The following is a 22,187-nucleotide window of genomic DNA, read 5'->3' as shown; positions in this document are numbered from 1 at the left end:
CTTTCTCCATCAGCTGATGGGCAGGAAGTGGGGAGAAGGAAGTGTGTTGCTAGTCATACACTTGGCACTTCTTAAAAGTGATGAGCGTAGAACTGGCAACGCCGCTTGTGCTACAGTTCCCAACACCCAGCTGCCAGTCATAATGATGTCATGTGATTGATAGGTGAGATTGAAAAGGTCGCCTACGCTTGCTGTCGTCTGGACGTGCATTTCTGCAGTACTTGTACTCTTCTTTTTCCTAAGGTCGTTTGTTGTAGTTTCTCAAAATCACGGTCACAGTTGTCTAGAGAGCAATGGAAATAATAAAAATAAAATAATAATTTAGTATTTATACCCCGCCCATCTCGCTGGGTTTCCCCAGCCACTCTGGGTGGCTTCCAACAAAATATTAAAATACAGTAGTCCTTCAGATATTAAAAGCTTCCCTAAACAGGGCTGCCTTCAGATGTCTCCTAAAAGTCTGGTAGTTGTTTTTTCCTTTGACATCTGGTGGGAGGGTGTTCCACAGGGCGGGCGCCACCACCGAGAAGGCCCTCTGCCTGGTTCCCTGTAACTTCGCTTCTTGCAGTGAGGGAACCGCCAGAAGGCCCTCAGAGCTGGACCTCAGCAGAACGATGGGAGTGGAGAGGCTCCTTCAGGTATACTGGACTGAGGCTGTTTAGGGCTTTAAAGGTCAGCACCAACACTTTGAATTGTGCTCGGAAACAGTTTTAGCAACCTGCTTTTAAAAATATTTAGCCAGAAATAAGAGGTATTTTACACTGCAAGTTAAAATGATACGGTAAATGCTTAGAGCTTAATGAGTTTTGGAAGATTCTTTCAAAATACCTATATCTTTCTCAGCTAAGGCATTAAAAAATTCTGCATTGTTATCATTAGCTACTGCATATTCCATTATATTCTCCATTTCAAATTGGCATATAATTTCAGTACCATATTAAGATTTCAGCAGTCTCAAACTTAATCATGCACATAGAGCTTCGCTGCTAAGGTGCCTACATCTAATACAGAAGAATTTCACCTTTTCATTTCTTCTGAGATGTGTTTTTCATTTTTCTAACAAGCACTAATGGTCATATAATGAATTCTAAAAAAAATTTATCTCAGCATTATAACGATGTAAAGAGTTGGGGGTTTTCAGAATGCATGGTGGAGTAAGTTTTTAAAGTGTGTGTGTTTCAAAATCTTAGAGCTCAATTCTCATAATATGGTAGTCATCCATTCTCACAATATGGTTTAAAGACAGCACTTCCTGAAACTGAAAACATGTGTAACCTGTCCATTAACTAAGTTTTCCTGCAGAAGGAAATGTCCAGTTTGCAAACCGTTATAACCCCCCGCCAAATATGATAAAATTGTCCTTTTTTAAAAAACAACAACAACCCAAACGAAAACACCAAACAAAATAGCTATATATATATATATGTCATTTAGTCTGCTGTTCTTCCAAAGAACTTTGAAAAAAATTCGCAGCTAAAGGACGTAGTTTCACTACTAAAGCTGATTGTGTGCCTTCAGGAGGCAGTTGTGATAGGAGCAAACAAGCCAGCTTGTTTGGCAGTAAATGATGGCAGTAAATGGCTTCCTCCTATTGAAAATGCATGGATAGATGCTTCACCCCTAGGAAGCCTTCCTGTGCAGCTTATGTTCATTTCAGTGGGACCTGCACAGGAAACCTTCCCTGTATGCAGGATCTGTTCTGTTTTCTATGAATTTTCCAACTGTCGTTCCCTCTGTATCCAATATCCAAGCTGTTAAGTTCTGCCTCCACCCACAGACAAGAGAAAGTTAGCAGCAGGCTTGGGAAAACCCGATTGTTTTCAGGAGTACAAAATAGGTTTAGGCCACAGAATGCTGAATGAATGTTTCCGGAGGGACGGAAAACAGTGGGGGACAGACAAGGTGCATGGAATGTAGCGTATGGAGTCCTGAACAGGGAGGCCTCTGCGCTGCAACATCTTGTTGCAGGGTCCCGTTTGTGAAGAATGTATTGCCTTTTTACAACTTGTGCTCTTTTGACAGTGTATTTTCCTTTTAAAAGAAAAAAAAAAAGAAAATCATTTGAAAACCACAAGCTCATGTGTCATCTTTTCTTAACCTTCTTGTCGCTCTCGCTTTTCACTGTCTGGTTTGTCCTTCATTGGCTTGGCCCTTCCAATACTGTACCCTCCTGCTTTTGAAGGCTGCAGAAACTTGAGGAAAGCAGTCAAGAAGAAAGAAGGTTGGAATGTTTCACAGGTTTTTAATTAAACTGTCATTTTTTTAAGCGAGCAAACGAACCACAAACTGTGCCACATAGATCTAACCCTAGAATTTAATCACACGATTGTGGTTTTTATTTTTTTATTGCAAGACTAATTCCCCTCCCTGTTATAGAGTTATAGAGTGTGTGTTACACACACACACACACACACACACACACACTGCTAGCACATAAAACACTGACGCATATACCTCGGTTTCAAGTTAACCAGAGCAGTTTAAAGGGGCTGGGTGTAAACTAGAACCCATTTCAAAATACCCATTGTTGAGATCAATGCATAATCTGGAGACAAATGTCATTGTTTCTATATTCAACCGATTTTGCTAACAGCGGCCTAATTCAACTGAAAAGTGGATCAGTAAACCACAGCATATGCAGTAACTCTAGAGTATAACTATTTTAACTTCATGAACATCAAACAATTTTCATTTTGGCTCAGATTCAGTGAATTGGGTTATGCCAAACTTCCTTTACATATCTACTTTAAGGCAAAGTAGAGCTTCCTGCACCATGTAAGGCAAGGACACTGGTTGGCTTAGGTCCAGAGTGGTACTAATAATTCCACTGATAATTATAAATACTTATCAAGATGCAAAAGAAATATGAACACAATTAAGATATAGCCTATAACTTTTTTATTTAAAACAATTAATAAAACTACCAACAAAGAGAGAGGATTCCCATGGATAGCACTTTGCCTGTTATACTTACGTAGAATCAGAATTGGAAGGGACCCTGATTTCTAGCCTAACCCCCTGCAATGCAGAACGTGCACATCTTCCGAAATACTTCACTTCTTTCCTAAACCTAGACCCAAACCTTCTTTCTTAAGCCTAAATGCTGCAGGTTTTTTGTTTTTGTTTTTTTAAAAGTTCATAAGCAAAGGTTAATGGTAATCTAACCTTAAAATCTGCTCTGCTAAAATTGTAATCTGTGTTCCATAGGTCTGTGCTTTGCTAGCTGTCAGTGGCTACTGACCGCGATGGCTGTGTTATATCCCCCCCCCCCCGAATATCAGATGGGGAGAGGGCTGTTCCACTCAAGTCCTCGCTGGTCACTGTGTGGACATGATTCCGGACTTGATGGGCCTTTGTCCTGATCTTATCTGTCCACTGCCAACAGTGGCCTTCAGAGATTATTTCCCCTATTTTGCAATTTGAAATAGATGAAGAATAGGGTAAGAGGGTAGGATGATTGCTAGACATCCCAGGGCCTTCAGTCCAAAATGTAAAAAAAAAAAATATTTGAGAAGCTTTGGGGGAATAATATCTTAAGGATGAGTAGGGTGATGTCATTGGTGGAGTAACTGTTTGTCAAGCCAGGATGAAATCAGACGAGCACATCAATTGTGCAAAACTAACTAATGGGATGCGGGTGGCGCTGTGGTCTAAACCACTGAGCCTAGGTCTTGCTGATCAGAAGGTCGGCGGTTCAAATCTGTGCAACGGGGTGAGCTCCCATTGCTCGGTCCCTGCTCCTGCCAACCTAGCAGTTCGAAAGCACGTCAAGTGCAAGTAGATAAATAGGTACCACTCTGGTGGGAAGGTAAACGGCGTTTCCATGCGCTGCTCTAGTTCGCCATAAGTCATGCTGGCCACATGACCCAGAAGCTGTCTGCGGACAAATGCCGGCTCTCTCAGCAAGTAAAGCAAGATGAGCACCGCAACCCCAGAGTCGTCCGTGACTGGACCTAATGGTCAGGGGTCCCTTTACCTTTGCCTATGCCTACTGAGAAGTAAGTCCTATTGAATTCAGGATTGTGGAGTTAGGATTAGGTTAGGCACAGTGTGTACTTTGGGAATAACTAGTTTTGCAGTCATTTTTGCAATCTAGCTTCAGGGGCAAAGGGAGTCATGATGGGACTGGGGCTTCCTGGAAAGCCAATCTGTTCCCAGGATGCATTAGACATGGGATTTCTTGTAACGTATTAATGATCTTGAGTATAGAGCATGAGTCAGTTGTGAACTTACATTTTACAAGAGCATTGATTCAAGTTCAAAGAATTGCAAGGACGATCTTAACATACCAAGAAGCGGGCGGACCAAGATGACTGTGTGGATTATTAATACACCGTAGAGGGGAGAACATTGGAAGCATGTGAATAGGAGAAGAAAAGGCTATAAGCCACCTATTCATCTGTTTAGGTCTGGGGAATCTAAAGGATAACAGCTGTGGCAGCAAAGCATCTCACTTGCCTTTTAGCACAGATGGGCTCCATGGAAACTGCCTGGAAAAAACTTTGTTCGGGAGCTCCATGCAGCTAGTGTCACTTTTTAAAAAGACAATTGCCCCTCTTCCTCTTGTGTCACTAGAATTAGTCACATTGGGAAAGAAGGTATTAAGAAAGGGTGGCTTTCAGCTGAGACCAAGAAAGGCTCAGTGCTTAGGTTTAGAATTTGATTGGCTGGTGACCTTGTTCTATCTGTTTGTTTTTCTCCATTGAATACATGAGCTTGCTAAATGTTGTAGATGTGTTTCTCGTCCTATAGCACCACCACTGGCTTATTTGCATCTTCTTTGCCCTTCGTTTTATGACCTCTGTTGTTTGCGGATCACATTTTTAGCTGGCTTTACAATTATTTCCTCTTTACTACCCTAACGCAATAGATAAGTCTGACTAAAATTTGTAATGTGTTAGATGTTATTTATTTACATTTCTTTTCGTCCACTCCTGAAGGCTCAAGATAGATAAAAAATAACGTTATATATGTGTGGATGAATCTTCTTCTTCTTCTTCTTCTTCTTCTTCTTCTTCTTCTTCTTCTTCTTCATTGTTTTCAGTATTTAAATACTGTTCAATGGCCACAGTTCTTGTTAAGTTGTGGGTGAACATATCAGACAACACAGCGATTCTTCAAACAGCTCTTGTTTATTCACAGGCCAGAACAGAACTGAACTGAAGGGTTCAGCCAGCCTGCTTATATAGAGCTCCACTAGAATGCAACAGTAACAGTAACAGTTATTTTCTATAACTATCCAATCACTGAACGTCACTTTCGATCCCTTATTTGCATATGTGGACCTGAACTATCTACAGTATCCCCCTGCTGGCCCAGGGTGAGAACTTCAGTACATAACACTTCTCAAGATGGTTTAGAAGGAAAAATAAATTAATACCACACAACATGAAAATAAAATATAAAACAGAATACAAAGAGCAACAGAACAAACCCATACTAAGACCAGTAGTGGAGAATATGATTAATATAACAGATCCAAAAATATATATTTAAAATGTTTTAAGATTAAAAAGCCGGAGAAGATAACAGGCTTCTCCTTATTACTTTTATCATTATTGTTTTAAATTAAATTTATATCATACCCTTCCTTCTTCCCAAAGGAGCCCAGGGTGGCAAACAAACAAACAATAAAAAACTTAAAAGAGTAAAAAAACACACATTCTGGCACAGATGCAGACTAGGAAAGGTTTTTACTACAAGGTTTGTTAGCAGAGGAACTTTTTCAATAGGTGCCTCTCGTTTTATAGGGGTACTCGTAGAAGGACCTCTTAAGATAATCTTAGGGTCCTTGCATGTGTGAAGAGGCAATCCTTCATGTGACCTAGGCTCAGTCTAGCACCGGCACTCTGAATTGGACCTGTAAACAGACTAGAAGCCATAGCTTGTGACAAATGTGTGGCATAATATGCTTGCATTCACCAGTCAGTGTTAACTCTCTACTTTGTACTAGCTGGAAGTCAAAGGCACACTGCATATTATACTTTGCAACTTAGAGATTATTGTAGTGTGGATAACTGTAATCAGGATACTTCTATCCAGAGTGTACAGGAGCGGGCATCCTGTGAGCCACTTGCGTTTTCTTTGGTAGCCCATAGTTTGCCCCACTGCAGGGGAATTTGTCACCCGGCACAGGACTGATGTTGGGGGATTGGCTCTGCCCACCTTTTAAACTGGCCAAAAAGGGTTTGGGGGAGCCATCACACAAGCAGCTCATCTAAGATCCATATGTGTGGGACAGCTAATTTTGAAGAATCCATAAATTGTCTGGGGCCCATTCCTCCATGATTAAGGTTGCAAGCCAAAATACACTTGCAAGGGACCGAGTGCCGTTGAACTCAGTGGGACTTATTTCTGGGTAAATATAGCTAGGATTTTCTTGCATTTGTTACAAACACACACACACACACTTGCTAAACCTGCATTTCCTGGTATGCTGTTTTGATTTTCCTTCTGCTCCTTAAATGATCTCCGTGGGTAGTACATAATCATTTTATGTACAGGCCTGTGATTTTAGGGATATTTTTATGGCTTCTGTGGTTCCAGCTTATATATTACACCCAGTTTAACTCTAAGCTGCTCTGGCATGCTGTAGACCAGCCTTTGCCAACCTGGTGGCTCCAGATATTTCGGACTACAACTGGCTGGGGCTGATGGGAGTTGTAGTCCAAAACATCAGGAGGGCACAAGGTTGGCAAAGGCTGGTTTTAGGCACTCTGCGGTTCTCCAGTGCCTTTCTGGTTGTCTGTCTGCGATGCTTTCCCTTTTCCCATTTGAACTTTACCATCCATTAACTTTCAGCTCCACTTCTGAATCTCCAGAATGCAACTTTATGCATGATGGGGGAAACAGTTGTTGGGATCTTTATGGTTCTCCTTGCCATTTCAAACCATTTGATCTTGCAAGAAGCCATGAAGCTAAAATGTTGAATACTGTGATGCCCCTTGCCTTTCACATTCTCCTTTCAGTGAAGCACCAGGTTGTGGCTGGTGCTTTAGCCAGGTTGTTGGTTTGAGGAGAGGGGAAATAACCTCCTTCTTGTATTTTATGACCCCTTTTGTATTTCTTATCATAGTACTGTTAAAGAGGAGAGCACAGACAATGAGCAGGAGAAGAGGGACGAAAAGGGCGCTTCTGAAAGAGAGAATAATGAACTGGAAGCAGTAAGTATTGTGATCTTAATATATTCCGTCAATACTAATAAAACTCTTGCACTGCCTCCCTGCCTTTTTATGATTCAGAAAGGCAAAACTTGAAATAATAATAATAATAATAATAATAATAATAATAGTAATAATTTATTATTTATACCCCGCCCATCTGGCTGAGTTTCCCCAGCCACTCTGGGCGGCTCCCAATCAAGTGTTAAAAACAGTACAGCGTTAAATATTTAAAACTTCCCTGGACAGGGTTGCCTTCAGATGTCTTTTACAGATAGGATAGCTGCTTATTTCCTTCACATCTGAAGGGAGGGTGTTCCACAGGGCGGGCGCCACTACCGAGAAGGCCCTCTGTCTGGTTCCCTGTAACCTCACTTCTCGCAATGAGGAAACTGCCAGAAGGCCCTCGGCGCTGGATCTCAGTGTCCAGGCAGAACGATGGGGGTGGAGACGCTCCTTCAGGTATACAGGACTGAGGCCGTTTAGGGCTTTAAAGGTCAGCACCAACACTTTGAATTGTGCTCGGAAACGTACTGGGAGCCAATGCAGATCTCTCAGAACCGGTGTTATGTGGTCCCGGCGGCCACTCCCAGTCACCAGTCTAGCTGCCGCATTCTGGATTAATTGCAGTTTCCGGGTCACCTTCAAAGGTAGTCCCGCAGTAGTCGAAGCGGGAGATAACTAGAGCATGCACCACTCTGGCGAGACAGTCCGCGGGCAGGTAGGGTCTTAGCCTGCAATCAGAGAAAGGACATAAGTAAACTTCATAAGTAAATATTAATTAAAGCAAAGCACATGCAACTAATTCTGTCACAGGTAGTCTTACAATAGTTGTGTATTTCAGCAGAATATTTAGTCAGTTATGAACTGGTTAAAGTTAAAATTGTCTTTGTACTTAAAATAAGGAATTTGTGGAGCAATTCCATTTTTAGCCTCTTTCTCCTTTTCTTACTTTAGGAAGAAGGTCAGGAGCTTAGTGACCGTGAAGATGACGAGGAAGATGACGAGGAAGATGAAGATGACATGGAAGTTGTGGAAAGCTCGGATGATTCCGATTCTGATTCTGATGAAAAAGGTGACACCAACTCCAATAACGTTAGAGATTTTTGCAGCTGTTTATGCAGAGAACTCGTGTCAAATTTTCCAAAGACCTAAATGGGCATCTTTGGGTTAGGGGAAGCAGTGTGCAGGCTGCTGTTAACAGCTATGTCCTGAGTTAAATTAGGGATGGGGAACTTCATGTTAAAGGCTAGTAATTTGAATGATCATTTCCAGGAAATACATGTTGATGTAAGTATTTTTGAATGACTAGTCTAAGTATGTAATGGAGACATTTTGACATCTGCCAGACCTGGGATTTTTGCTTCAGAGTTCTAGTACTTACACTAAGCTACTGTATTTGGAGTGTACCATTGTTGCAAAAACCAGTGTGTACAATGTTTGCTTGAATTAGCATCCTTTTATCAGGTGCATTCCTAGTTTACATAACTTTTGCAGCTGTATAAGCTGATTGGCTACAGTGTTGCTTGTATTTATTTGTGTTTTTTTAACGACAGCAAGCTATCAGGCAGACCTAGCAAACATCACATGTGAAATTGCCATAAAACAGAAGCTGATAGATGAACTGGAAAACAGCCAACGAAGACTTCAGACCTTAAAAAGACAATATGAAGAGAAGCTAATGATGCTACAACATAAGATTCGAGATACCCAACTTGAAAGAGATCAGGTGCTTCAAAATCTGGGTAAGAAGAATGCCATTGTGAAGCTGTTGTATAGGCCACATTGAGAACTTAGTGAGGACATGCCAGTGTCAGTCATACTTATGACATGACTTCCATATCATCTCAAAATGTAAAGTAAAGGGAAAAGACCCCTGACAGTTAAGTCCAGTCGCAGACGACTCTGGGGTTGCAGCGCTCATCTTGCTTTACTGGCTGAGGGAGCCATCTTGGCCACAGACAGTTTTTCTGGGTCATGTGGCCAGCATGACTGAGCCACTTCTGGCGAACCATAGCAGTGCATGGAAATGCTGTTTACCTTCCCACCGGAGCGGTACCTATTTATCTACTTGCACTTTGATGTGCTTTCGAACTTCTAGGTTGGCAGGAGCAGGTACCAAGCAACGGGAGCTCACCCCGTCGAGTGGATTCAAACCGCCGACCTTCAAAATGTAGTGGGATACAAATTTTAATAAAATAAGATAGCCAGTGTAATCACTCACTAGGAGACCTTGGTTCAAACTCCCACAGAATCTGTCACTTGCCTTCTCTCAATCTAAGCTACCTCATAGTCTTGTTGTCAGTCTAACATGGGTTAACTGCCCTCTAGCACTGAGCATCGCTTAGAGCAGAGCTTTCCCGACTTTCCATGTTGGTGACACACTTTTTAGACATGCTCCGGTAGGAGCATGGGGAGCTTTCACGCGACCCACCTACACACTGCAGCCGACACACTAACATGTCATGACACACAGTTTGGAAAACTCTAAACTTAGAGGACGGATGGAATTGATGTGATATTGGAAATTATTTTTTGCATATCTCTTTTTCGTTCACACTAAAGCCTTGGGGGAAAAAAAAAGGATGTGCAAATGAAATCTTGGCATTGCAAGTTAGGCACTGAATGTATTGGTTCATGATTTATAAACTGAGAAATCCATTGCCATTTCTTTAGGTTCGGTGGAATCTTGCTCAGAAGAAAAGGCAAAAAAGGTTAAAACAGAGTATGAAAAGAAGCTCCAATCCATGAATAAAGAGCTGCAGAGGCTTCAGGCTGCTCAGAAAGAACACGCACGATTACTTAAAAATCAATCTCAGTATGAAAAACAACTGAAAAAATTGCAGCAGGATGTGGCAGAGATGAAGAAAACAAAGGTACTTTTTTTTTTTTTAAAGCACAGAATCCAATGCTGCACGTGTCTACCTGAACAATGAACTATATCCCCTGGCATTATGGATTTATTTTTTCTGCTTAAAAAGGAGTGTTAAAGCTGGTCAGTTCAAGACTGAAATTATTCTCCATTTTGATCATCTAGTTAGGATGACCGCCTACCAAGTAGTAACTTACTGTGGTATACAGTTTCTTGGAGAAGCAATTTATTTTGTAAGCGTTCACCCAAATGGTGAGGAAAGTTTCTTTTCAAAGCTTCCTTGCTTCCTTGTATTTCTGGCTGGGTGCAATTGCATGACACTCTCACTGCTAGGGCAGAGACTGCAGACAACTCTGCCTCCCACTTTGCAAACAGTCGCCTGAATTCCTCTTGCTAACTGTGGAATTCGAAAATGTCTCAGAAGACGGTCCTGTTACCTAACTGCTTGTTAGCGTTAAGGTAGCAAATCACATTGCAGCAATACTCGCCAAGAGAGTGATTACAATGAAGGATTATTAAGTATGGTAAAAGGGCATCAGCCTTGTAGCAAAAAGCAAAACAAAAACGTGATTTGAGTGTGTGAAAAGCAAAGCTGCATAATTTTATTTGAATAATAAAAAATAAAAAAATTGAATAATTTTATACAGGTTCGTCTTATGAAGCAAATGAAAGAAGAGCAAGAGAAAGCCAGGATGAATGAATCTAGAAGAAATAGAGAGATTGCTCAGCTGAAAAAGGAGCAGCGAAAACGAGAGGTGATTAATAAATGTATCTACTGTGGGGGGTTTTTATGTTGTATGAATTTCAAAAGCTCCCGAAAGCTTTGTAAAGGTTTTCAGGTGTTGACATGTGCTATTTTATTACTGCTTTAGCAACGAATAGGTGGATTGAATTTGGTTGACTACTCATTGTACTAAGCCAGCAATGAAAGTAGAATAAAGTTTTCAGCTGATACGTTTCTGCAAGATATTTCATATGGTATTGGTAAGCAGTTAATTCATGGGGTTGGCTTGCTAACACATTGTGGAAGATTTCAATCCTGTGCATACTTATTTGGCAACAAGCCTTTCAAAGATAGTGGAACGAACTTCTGAGTCCATAGGACTGTGCTGTTCTTGTTCTTGTATGTGAAGTGGGATTACTGTTTAATGCTTACCCCTATAAGCATTAAACCTGGGTTAAACCACAGAGCCTAAGACTTGCCAATCAGAAGGTTGGCCGTTCGAATCCCCGCGACGGGGTGAGCTCCCGTTGCTCAGTCCCAGCTCCTGCCCACCTAGCAGTTTGAAAGCACGTCAAAGTGCAAGTAGATAAATAGGTACCGCTCTGGCGGGAAGGTAAACAGCGTTTCCATGCGCTGCTCTGGTTCACCAGAAGTGGCTTAGTCATGCTGGCCACATGACCCAGAAGCTGTACGCTGGCTCCCTTGGCCACTAAAGTGAGATGAGCGCCGCAACCCCAGAGTCGGCCACGACTGGACCTAATGGTCAGGGGTCCCTTTACCTTCATAGAGAAAATATCAACAAATGTCCCCCTTCCTTGGCTGGTTGTACCAATTAATTGAATGATGGTATTGAGAGAATTGTATCTCATCATCATCATTTTATTTGTATGCTGCTTTCATAGTTAAAACAATACTCAAGGCGGCTTACAGCATGACAAGATTTACATAATTACCAACTTAACAAAAGTCATAATAAATAAAGCACATCGAAAGGTACAACCAAATGGAAATTTCCCCCCACATAAATCATAAAATCTAAAACAACATTAATATCAATAAGAATTTAAAATGACATAGATAAAAAAAAAACAATTTTAAAAAGTATCCAAATCCTTGACTTCTTATTGGCTTTTCTTTACAGCATCAGCTAAAACTTCTGGAGGCTCAGAAGAGGAATCAGGAAGTTGTTCTGCGCCGGAAAACAGAAGAGGTGTCGGATTATTTCAGTGTTGCAATTAAGTGCAAGCTATTATTTGAAATTCCTATAATTTGTACATTAAATAGGTCCTTATTAGACACTGTTGTCTCACTGCTTTAGGTTACAGCTCTTCGTCGGCAGGCAAGACCTTTGTCTGATAAGGTGGCTGGGAGGGCAAGCCGGAAGCTGAGTCTGCCTGAGCAGGCTAATCACGAACCAAGTTCTAGTGTGTCATCGGTAGACAATGAAGGATCTAGAGCAGTGTCACAACAGAAGATGCGGATACCCGTAGCAAGGGTCCAAGCATTGCCAGCAGCCACGACCAATGGAACCAGGTAATGATGGGCAAACCTGTTATTATCTTGCTACTTTTGTAGTCTTGTCTTCCTGTAGACATAAAACACTGTCATTTTCCAACTCCCACGGGAGGATTTATGGTTCTGTGTTATAATCCTGGATGTGGATGGGGTTGGGATGTGATGGGGAGCAAAGGAGAAGGCAGGTTGTACAACAACAGTGGTGATTGCATGGGAGTGAGAAGAGAGTACAAGTGATGGTTTAAAGCAGGGGTCAGCAAACTTTTTCAGCAGGAGGCCGGTCCACTGTCCCTCAGACATTGGGGGGTAGGCGGACTATATTTCTATTCAAATTCCTATGCCCCACAAATAACCCAGAGATGCATTTCAAATAAAAGGACACATTCTACTCATGTAAAAACACGCTGATTCCCGTACCGTTCATGGGCCAGATTTAGAAAACGATTGGGCCGGATATGGCCCTCGGGCCTTAGTTTGCCTACCCATGGTTTAAAACAATGACAGATGTTTGAGTAAAGTACCTTCATACAATGGAATATTTGAGGTCTGCTCCTTTATCTCTCTATCATGAGGCAGTTGAAGGAATAGTTTGAATACAGTGAGAAGGACACTGAAAGGAACCAAGTGGCTGTTTTAAGCAATCTGCAATACTGAACACACATGATTTAAGATTTTTTGAAAAAGAGTCGCACATCCCCCTCAGATTTCAAATATTAAAAGTGTTCTCTTTTATGATTACTGGTACTGCATAAAAATGTTATAGCATTTTATGTGAACGACGTAAATCTTTGAATTGCTTGCAGGAGTAAATATCAAAGAAAAGCGATGACCACAAGAGTTTATACCTCCAAGGGAGCGAGAATGAAGTGGCAGTTACTCGAACGGAGGGTGACTGAAATCATTATGCAGAAAATGACCATATCCAATATGGAGACTGACATGAATAGACTACTTAAGGTAGAGCTTTCTCTTTCTTTCTTTCTTTCTTTCTTTCTTTCTTTCTTTCTTTCTTTCTTTCTTTCTTTCACACCCCTTTGGCTACTTGCAACATCTGGGAAAATGCCACTTTTCTGTTGGGTGAAAAGTAAAGTACTTTTGCCCTGGTCAGTGCATGTACAGTGGTACCTCGGGTTACATACGCTTCAGGTTACATATGCTTCAGGTTATAGACTCTGCTAACCCAGAAATATTATGTTAAGAGCTTTGCTTCAGGATGAGAACAGAAATGGCACGACGGCGGCGCGGCGGCAGTGGGAGGCCCCATTAGCTAAAGTGGTGCTTCAGGTTGAGAACAGTTTCAGGTTAAGAACAGACCTCCAGAACGAATTAAGTTCTTAACCTGAGGTACCACTGTATGTCCATCATGTTGAGACATGATGCTGTTTTTGCTAGTTTTGGCATGTGAAAAAATGGACCTGGAAAATATAAGGCCTTCATTGAATTTTCATATTACCTCCAGCTTTCACAGAGCTTTTCAGTGGAACCTGTTTTATATTCAGTTTCCAGTCATTAAGTGTATATTAATTAGCTATGCATGTATGAACCACCCTTTAATGTCATAAGACCAGCTGTTAAGTTGCATATTTGCTGCTTAATGTTTCTTCCTCCCACAGAAATGCAATGAAAAGTCATGTCTGCTTTATCTCATTTAGTATTCTCCTGTAAGACACAGGTGGCGCTGTGGGTTAAACCACAGAGCCTAGGACTTGCCGATCAGAAGGTCGGCGGTTTGAATCCCTGTGACGGGGTGAGCTCCCGTTGCTCGGTCCCTGCTCCTGCCAACCTAGCAGTTCGAAAGCACGTCAAAGTGCAAGTAGATAAATAGGCACCGCTCTGGCGGGAAGGTAAATGGCGTTTCCGTGCGCTGCTCTGGTTCGCCAGAAGCGGCTTAGTCATGCTGGCCACATGACCCGGAAGCTGTCTGCGGACAAACGCCAGCTCCCTCGGCCCATAGAGCAAGATGAGCGCCGCAACCCCAGAGTCGGTCACGACTGGACCTAATGGTCAGGGGTCCTTTATTCTCCTGTAAAACATTTGACTGGCCGATTTTCACAGCTTGTGTTTCACATACACATTTTAATTACAGCAACGTGAAGAACTTACCAAAAGGAAAGAGAAGCTTTCCAAAAGGAGGGAGAGAGTTATCAAAGAAGGTGGTCCAGAGACCGATAAAAACATCCACAACATCAATGAAGAGATGGAGTCACTGACTGCAAATATAGATTACATCAATGACAGTATTTCTGACTGTCAAGCAAATATCATGCAGATGGAGGAAGCAAAGGTATGTCAGCCCCAAAGGTTTTGTGAAAGAATTATGTTCAGATAGGGAATTAATTTTCTTTTATTCAGCTATTAATTGCACTCTGCAGTTTTCTGCATTTATGTGCTGTACGGATTGCATGCGAATTTAAACATCAGAGCCAGCTTTTGTTGCATTTATGAACTAGATTAAAGATCTAGCTATAACTTTCATTTGTACGGTTTCATAATAATTTTATTTCTAAATCAAAGCCATAAGTAAGTGAACACCCTCCTACATAGCTATGCAAGGCTGCAACCCTATAGGCGCTTGACTGTGAGTAAGTCACATTGAACACAACTTCAGAGTAAACATGCGTAATATTGAACTGTAAATTATGGACTGTCTCTCATCCTTTCCCAATTTTGCATTTTCAATATATTTTGCTTGAAATATACTTATACTTTCATATAGCTGAATGTGCTGAAAATTTGGCACTTAGTTGATTTTTGCAAGTCCGAATAATCATATCTCTTAAAAGAAGCTTGGTTTGTGTTACTTTTCTAAATATTCTGGCTTAATAGAATTCACTTTAATTTTGAAAAGTTCCTATTGGAATAACATTCCCGTAGCCATATAGCCAAATTCATCATGCGAAAGGCTGGGCTGGATGAATCCCAAGCCAGAATTAAGATTGCCAGAAGAAATATCAACAACCTCAGATATGCAGATGACACAACCTTGATGGCAGAAAGTGAGGAGCAATTAAAGAACCTTTTAATGAGGGTGAAAGAGGAGAGCGCAAAATATGGTCTGAAGCTCAACATAAAAAAAACCCACAAAGATCATGGCCACTGGGCCCATCACCTCCTGGCAAATAGAAGGGGAAGAAATGGAGGCAGTGAGAGATTTGACTTTCTTGGGCTCCATGATCACTGCAGATGGTGACAGCAGTCACGAAATTAAAAGACGCCTGCTTCTTGGGAGAAAAGCAGTGACAAAACTAGACAGCATCTTAAAAAGCAGAGACATCACCTTGCCTACAAAGGTCCGTATAGTTAAAACTATGGTTTTCCCAGTACTGATGTATGGAAGTGAGAGCTGGACCATAAAGAAGACTGATCGCCGAAGAATTGATGCTTTTGAATTCTGGTGCTGGAGGAGACTCTTGAGAGTCCCATGGACTGCAAGAAGATCAAACCTCTCCATTCTGAAGGAAATCAGCCCTGAGTGCTCACTGGAAGGACAGATCCTGAAGCTGAGGCTCCAAGACTTTGGCCACCTCATGAGAAGAGAAGACTCCCTGGAAAAGACCCTGATGTTGGGAAAGATGAAGGGCACAAGGAGAAGAGGACAGCAGAGGACGAGATGGTTGGACAGTGTTCTCGAAGCTACCAGCATGACTTTGACCAAACTGCGGGAGGCAGTGGAAGACAGGAGTGCCTGGCATGCTCTGGTCCATGCGGTCACGAAGAGTCGGACACGACTAAACGACTAAACAACAACAACAGCCATATAGCATTCATGTGATTTTTTCCCCTGACTAACCACTCTGCTGTCTTTGATTTATGCAGGAAGAAGGAGAGATTCTGGACGTCACTGCGGTAATCAATGCCTGCACTCTAACAGAAGCTCGGTATCTCCTTGACCATTTCCTTACAATGGGCATTAATAAGGTAACACACCTGGTGGGAACCCTGTTGTGTCTTGTACTGGATTACCATTGCATGGGCTAATGGCTGGGTGACATCGCCGGATCTTCACAAGAGTGTTAGACTTTAAAACGGTATAGTCCAAAAATGTGAAAGAAATCCAAAATAGCACAAGCAGGCACCCACTTGCCGAATGTGGATATGCCTTCCTTTCCTCCCTGCCCCCAGCACTGCCCAAATCTGCCCCATAGGGTAGGGAGACAGTGCTTTGAGACAGATTTGGGAAGTGCATGGGGGATGTTGGAGGGAGGAAGAGAGAAACCAAAAGTCCCATTGTATTGGGAGGCATTGTGGGATGGTGCCCAAGATATACAGTAACCCCTCTCTCAGGATGGCACCCCATAGATACAATAAATATCTATGCCCGTCCACTTACACAAAGTGATTTGGAATAGATAATCAAGCTATTTTTTTTTCATCTTTAACAGGGTCTCCAAGCAGCTCAGAAGGAAGCTCAGATTAAAGTACTTGAAGGACGCCTCAAACAAACAGAAATTACCAGTGCAACGCAAAACCAGCTGCTGTTTCACATGTTGAAAGAGAAGGCAGAATTAAATCCTGAACTTGATGCTCTACTAGGCCATGCCTTGCAAGGTAATTTGAATACTCTACAAAATGGAATTATACTGCATGCTAGGTTTGCCGATGATGCATGTTTTATTAGGTGTGTTTCAAATAAGGTGCTTTGTGAATAGATGCTGTACTTTTTGTGCATGTAAAGGTATTCCCCCCAAATAACAGTGCGCCCAGCAATGAAAATCAGGAAATCTCATAGTTAATCACTGTTTTATAGCTTGAATTCAATATTTGGGTAATTTAAAAAAGCAAAACAAAACAAAATTAGGTGTCTTACAAATTGGAATAATTTAAAAAATAAAATTCTTAACTTCTCTTATAAAAGAAACAAACTTGTGATGTGTACTTTATGGCATCTATTCTGCTAGTTCTGATAGGTTTAATCTGATTATAGTGTAACATAGGACTCTCTTATTTCCCACTCTGCAAATGGATTGGTTTTGATTGGAGTGTTGCTTTTTGTTTCCTCCTCGCTGTTGTTTTACACAGACCTAGATAGCGTTCCGCTGGGTAAGTATATGTAGCTTTCTGTGTACTTCACAGCTGCATGAGATACTAATGATACACGTGTACACTAACTGGCGCATCTTAGAATGTACGCATACATAAAAGTTTGCATGCACTGTTTAGGAGATACGCTCAGAGTCCTCTTTCCTTAGACACAAACTTTTTACAAAATATTGGATGTTAACAACTGAGACAGGCACGAATGCAAACAGTGTGAATGTACTTAAAAGCTTTTCGTTCTTCACCCGGGACGCTGTGGCTGATACACTATCTGCTGATACATTTATGTGCTGCTCTCTTTTACTGTAGCTGTAACACACATAACCATTTCCCCCCAGAAAAAACCCCCCACATTAACTCTAAAATTCATTTTAGCAACACAGAGACGATGAGTGCTTTATAGGAATCTTGTTTTAAAATTCATGTGTTAGGGTGAACGTGCCTTATCAAGTTGTGTATTGCATAGTTAAGCAATGGCTATAACTCAGTACATGCAAATGGGCAGTGAAAACATTCATACTGAACTGTAAAACAGGTGTGTGGTTTTCTGGTTTTTTAAAATTGCCATACAGTAATCAAAGAAAGCTACTGGTCAGGCTATTCTGTTCAAATTTATTTCATCAAGATGTTCTGTATAGCTTCCTCCGCATTAGTGTCCATTGCGTTGATGGCCTGAAGGCAATCTGGAGAGCTGGAGCTTATGTCAAGCTCCTCAACCACACTATTTTAGTGCCGTACCACATAAATATATGAATGGGTCAAGGTTTGCTCCATCCATACCCACTAGAATGCAGTCTCAAGTTAATGTGGTGCTGTGCTTTAAAGGTTGTATGTTTCTTGGTCCCTAAAACCGAACCCAGGATGAGACTTGGAGTAGGTTTCAGGCTCACATGCTCCTACCCTTAGTTTGTGAGTAGAACAATTAACAGAAAGTTCTTCGTCTTCCACAGTTCAGTGGCTCCCTTGTCCTTCCAGTCATAGGGAAGGGAGCATGTGAGCTGGAAGCGCAGTGTCTCTCTCTCCCAAGTTACAATCCTGGAGCTAAGTAATGAGCAGACGTATCCACAGTCTTCCAGGAGATGGGGATGAGTAAGAAGAAGTAGACAACTGTGGGGTGTGTGGGGCGAAGAGAAGAAGTACAATGAGAGATGTGGGTAACATGGTGCTTTGAGGAGCACGATGAGGGTGGGAAAAGATTGCCTGAATGGTGCAGCTTACAACCTTGACCCTAGCAGTTGCTTTGTGCATGTGCTGATTCCAGGTACTGACTTTGGTTTGGATGTGCGTTATGGTGAATATAGTTCCATTGGTAAAACCATAGTAGCTAGACGTCTGTTCAGTCTGGTTCACCAAGTGCCTTCCTTGAGTGGCAGCAGGGTAAAGGACCCCAAAGGACCCTAGAGACATCACAGTTACCTTTTTGTCTTGTCTCCCCACTGTTCTCTCTATATGTTTCTGAAATAAACTTGGTATACATTCAGTGACGGGTGGTACATTTTATTATGGGCTCGTCCATTTGGCATATCCCTGCATGCTGGCGTGTTTATGATGTATTGTGGCTATAATTGACAAGCATGCTAGTGTTTCCTTTTCTTGTGTGAGCAGACGAATAGTTCTCACTGGCACTGTTTGTTGCAGGTTCCATTTCATCTGTGTAGCTTTTCTTCCTTCCTGTTCCCTCTATTGATGTTGTAGATGTTTAGGAAGCTGTTGTGTAAATGTAGAGTAGTGAAATCATCTCACTTTATAGGGCCCAAATGGTTGTTTGTCTGTCAAGTGCAGTATTTTGTCAAAGTAGAAGCTAAAGGAATGCAAAGTAGAATACACCCCATCTATCTTTCTCACTGCCCCTCAACTGAATATTTATTCAGAGCCATAATGAAAAACGGGTATACAGGGATATTATATGTCTATGCCGAAGATATTATGTCTGTCCTTCCTGCTTTCCTAGTGATACGTTTATAATTTTCCTATGTGATGGTTTGTCAATTCAAAACAAAAAACAAACAGAAAACCTATTCTTCCTGGGTATTTGGGGAAAGTAAAGAAGTCGAGCAACTAGATTCAGCATCAGGGACATTATGGGAAACTAGTTCAGTTTAACTCTTACCTTAAGTAAAAAATGAATTAAGTGTGAGAGTTTAATATATGGAAAGCAGTGCATGTTATTCTTGTTTTGGGTAATAAGAGGAGCCTTTGGGGTAGATATATGCTGCGAGTGAAACTGTCTAACAAAAGAACGACTTTGGGAATTTTCCAGAAAATGTGGAAGATAGTACTGATGAAGATGCTCCTTTGAATAGCCCCGGGGCAGAAGGAAGGTGAGAAAAGAACATAAACAGTAACCAAATGGCTTTTATTTGCAATGAATTAGTGTGACCCTCTCTCGGAATGTTCCTTAGCCAGTTCTAAGCAAACTGAGGAATGAGCTAGTTGGCAAGGGGGTAACTCGCAAGAATAGTGAACTTCCCCCTCTAACTAGCAGCAACACTGTTTGGCTCCAACCCTTGGCTTATTTTCACATATCCATAAACCGGGAGGCCTGGCTTTAGCCGGGTCTCCCAGATAACGGAATGAAAAAGAACCTCGAATCTCTTTATCTCCCCTACAGCGGCTGCTTCACCAACTTCCTGGGCCAATCACACCCTTTGTTTGTCCTTCCTCTACATACTCCGGAAACAAACCCAAAATTTGGGGCCATGTCAGACATGCCTACTCTTCACTTGAAGATGGTTTTGATAAGTTTCCTATCCTTTCTGAAGAGCTCTGAGGTCCTCAGAGCTCCAAGGTGTTGCCTTCACTTCAGACACTGTCTGGTGGCTCCCTTGCTCTGCCAGTCTGGGTACCCCTTTCTTCACCTCTCGCTTTAAATGTCTGTTTTGTAGCATAGTCGCCTTCCCCAAACCTTTCTCCTACCTCTTCAGGCTTGCCAGTCCCTTGCCTCCTCCTCTGTGGCAAATCTTCCTTATCTCTCTCCCTCTCTGCTGTCTCAGCTTCTTCTTTTCCCCTCTTCCTTCCTGCTATACTCTGTTCTCCTTCTCCCTCAAACCATCTTTCCTTCCTCACCCAATTCTCACCCCTGGTTCCCTTTCCCCTTGCCCTGAGACCTGCCTCAAATATATCAGCAGCTTCCCTTTCCTCCTGCTGCTGGGAACAACATGTTGAGCCTTTCCCCCCACCCATCTCATTTTCCGGGCCACCCAGCCCACCTTCAGGCTGAAAAAGGGTGCCGTGCACTATGATCTCCCAACGACTGTAGCGTCAAGTGAAGCCTTGCATATCTGAACTAACGTAAAGTCAGCTCAAAAGTCATAGTTAGTAGAAAGCTATGTGCTTGGGTGAGAGAAGTCTGTTTATTTATGTGTAGGTATTAACAATGAAATAACACTCAAAGCTGTTTCTCTGTAGCTGCTGTCATGGCTAGCTGCCCAAGGAGGGAGGGAGTTGCCTTGTTTCTCAGAGATCCCCGCTAAATTGCTAATTTCGTTTACAGTTCTTTATCTTCAGACCTCATGAAGCTTTGCGGCGAAGTCAAGCCTAAAAACAAGGTAAGATGTGTGGATACTAATATAGCAGTCTTTTGTGCAGTTATGGCATCTTCTGTTACCTCCTTCCACCCCCACCCCCCAAATACAAGTACCGTTTAAACAATTTTTGCAACCTTTCTGGTTTGCTTGACACCAGGAGCCCATCTATGGCTTAGCGAGAGATTAAAATGAACCTGAGAGGAGTGAAGAGGCTGTGAGCTCTGATATTGTACAGCCCAGCGGCGTAGCGTGGGTAGTCAGCACCCGGGGCAAGGCAAGTAATTTGCGCCCCCTAACCCGGGGCAAGGCAAGAAATTTGCGCCCCCTAACCCCTAACCATGGTCATTAATACTGACGGCTCTACTCTGGGGCAAATTTCGTAGTGACTACTGCCCTCCGTGGTGTTGTTTTTGCAATTAAAGGACCCCTGCCTCAAATAAAGCATGGGGATTGGGCACTGGGATTTGCCAAGGGAGCTGGGAATTGCAGTTCAGTGGCGGGTCAGGGGGAGAGGGTCCCTTCCGCGTCTGGGTGCCGTGGGCCCCTTTGCGCCAAGACGCGCGTCTTTGGGCGTTGCGGCGCAGCCTTCTCGGTCTCCCTCCCCGGCCCGGCTAGCCCTGACGCGGCTTCTTTCTGGCGCGGGGAGGGGGCGCCTCTGGGGCCAGTGGGTTGGCCAGCCTCCGGCGCGGGTGGGCGGGCCCCGTCGGGGCGGGTGGGCGGCGTGGCGCTTGGTGCCGAAGCCTCCGCCCGCAGCACCCCATCGGGAGACCTGGCCGGAAGGAGCCTCGAGCCGGCTGTCGGACGCGGCTGAAGCAGCCAGGGCGGCATGGCAGGCGGCGGCGGCTCCCCGGCAACTCCATGCGGCCAGCCCTGCGCGCTGGCCAAGCCCCGCAGGCGAACGCTGCCCGTCGGTGAGGAGGGGCTGCCTGGCGCGCCTTCCGCAGCGAGCGCTGAGAGCCGCTGCCATGGGGCTCTGGGCGATTCCGGAGGCAGCGAGCGCGCCCCCCCAGAAGTTGCGCCCGGTGCGGCCGGCACCCCTGGCACCCCCCACGCTACGCCACTGGTACAGCCTTAGTTTGGCTTAACATGTTGTGCAAATCAGCTCTCCCACCAAAAAAGCAGAAATGACTTTTGCACTAAGCTTGGGTTTTTTTGCATTGCATGTGTCTGTCAGCGGTCTGGGCTACAGTGAAACTAGGGAGGCTCCTAAGCTTGCTTTGGGAATCCTGATTCTGTCCAGGTACTGAAGGTGAATCTGGAAGAAGATCTGGTACTTAGTAATGGTGACAGTTTTTGTTTTTTTTTAATAACAAAGTAAAATGGAGCAGATTTGTATTTTTAAATTGTAGTCA

General features: G+C 42.9%; 1 protein-coding gene across 9 annotated transcripts in view; it reads left to right on the top strand.

The window, feature by feature from the left end:
• KIF21A (kinesin family member 21A) overlaps positions 1-22,187 on the top strand; it is a 100,682-nt gene that overhangs the window by 51,535 nt on the left and 26,960 nt on the right. For 4 of the 9 annotated variants that reach the window (XM_081023451.1, XM_081023450.1, XM_081023448.1 and 1 more), the window contains exons 12-26: positions 2,183-2,221; positions 7,076-7,163; positions 8,118-8,235; positions 8,717-8,905; positions 9,837-10,036; positions 10,680-10,787; positions 11,898-11,966; positions 12,075-12,289; positions 13,075-13,228; positions 14,358-14,555; positions 16,088-16,189; positions 16,654-16,819; positions 17,291-17,311; positions 19,569-19,629; positions 20,802-20,856. In XM_081023451.1, coding sequence (XP_080879577.1) covers positions 2,183-2,221; positions 7,076-7,163; positions 8,118-8,235; positions 8,717-8,905; positions 9,837-10,036; positions 10,680-10,787; positions 11,898-11,966; positions 12,075-12,289; positions 13,075-13,228; positions 14,358-14,555; positions 16,088-16,189; positions 16,654-16,819; positions 17,291-17,311; positions 19,569-19,629; positions 20,802-20,856 — 1,783 coding nt within the window. The remainder of the gene's footprint in view (positions 1-2,182; positions 2,222-7,075; positions 7,164-8,117; positions 8,236-8,716; positions 8,906-9,836; positions 10,037-10,679; positions 10,788-11,897; positions 11,967-12,074; positions 12,290-13,074; positions 13,229-14,357; positions 14,556-16,087; positions 16,190-16,653; positions 16,820-17,290; positions 17,312-19,568; positions 19,630-20,801; positions 20,857-22,187) is intronic. The other 5 variants (XM_081023453.1, XM_081023447.1, XM_081023452.1 and 2 more) reach the window with 3 other exon arrangements.

The sequence above is a fragment of the Podarcis pityusensis genome, assembly GCF_964106645.2.
Source record: "Podarcis pityusensis genome assembly, chromosome: 10".
Lineage (NCBI taxonomy): Eukaryota > Metazoa > Chordata > Lepidosauria > Squamata > Lacertidae > Podarcis > Podarcis pityusensis.
Note: the sequence above shows the minus strand (reverse complement) of the source record. Positions and strands in the feature narration are given on the sequence as shown.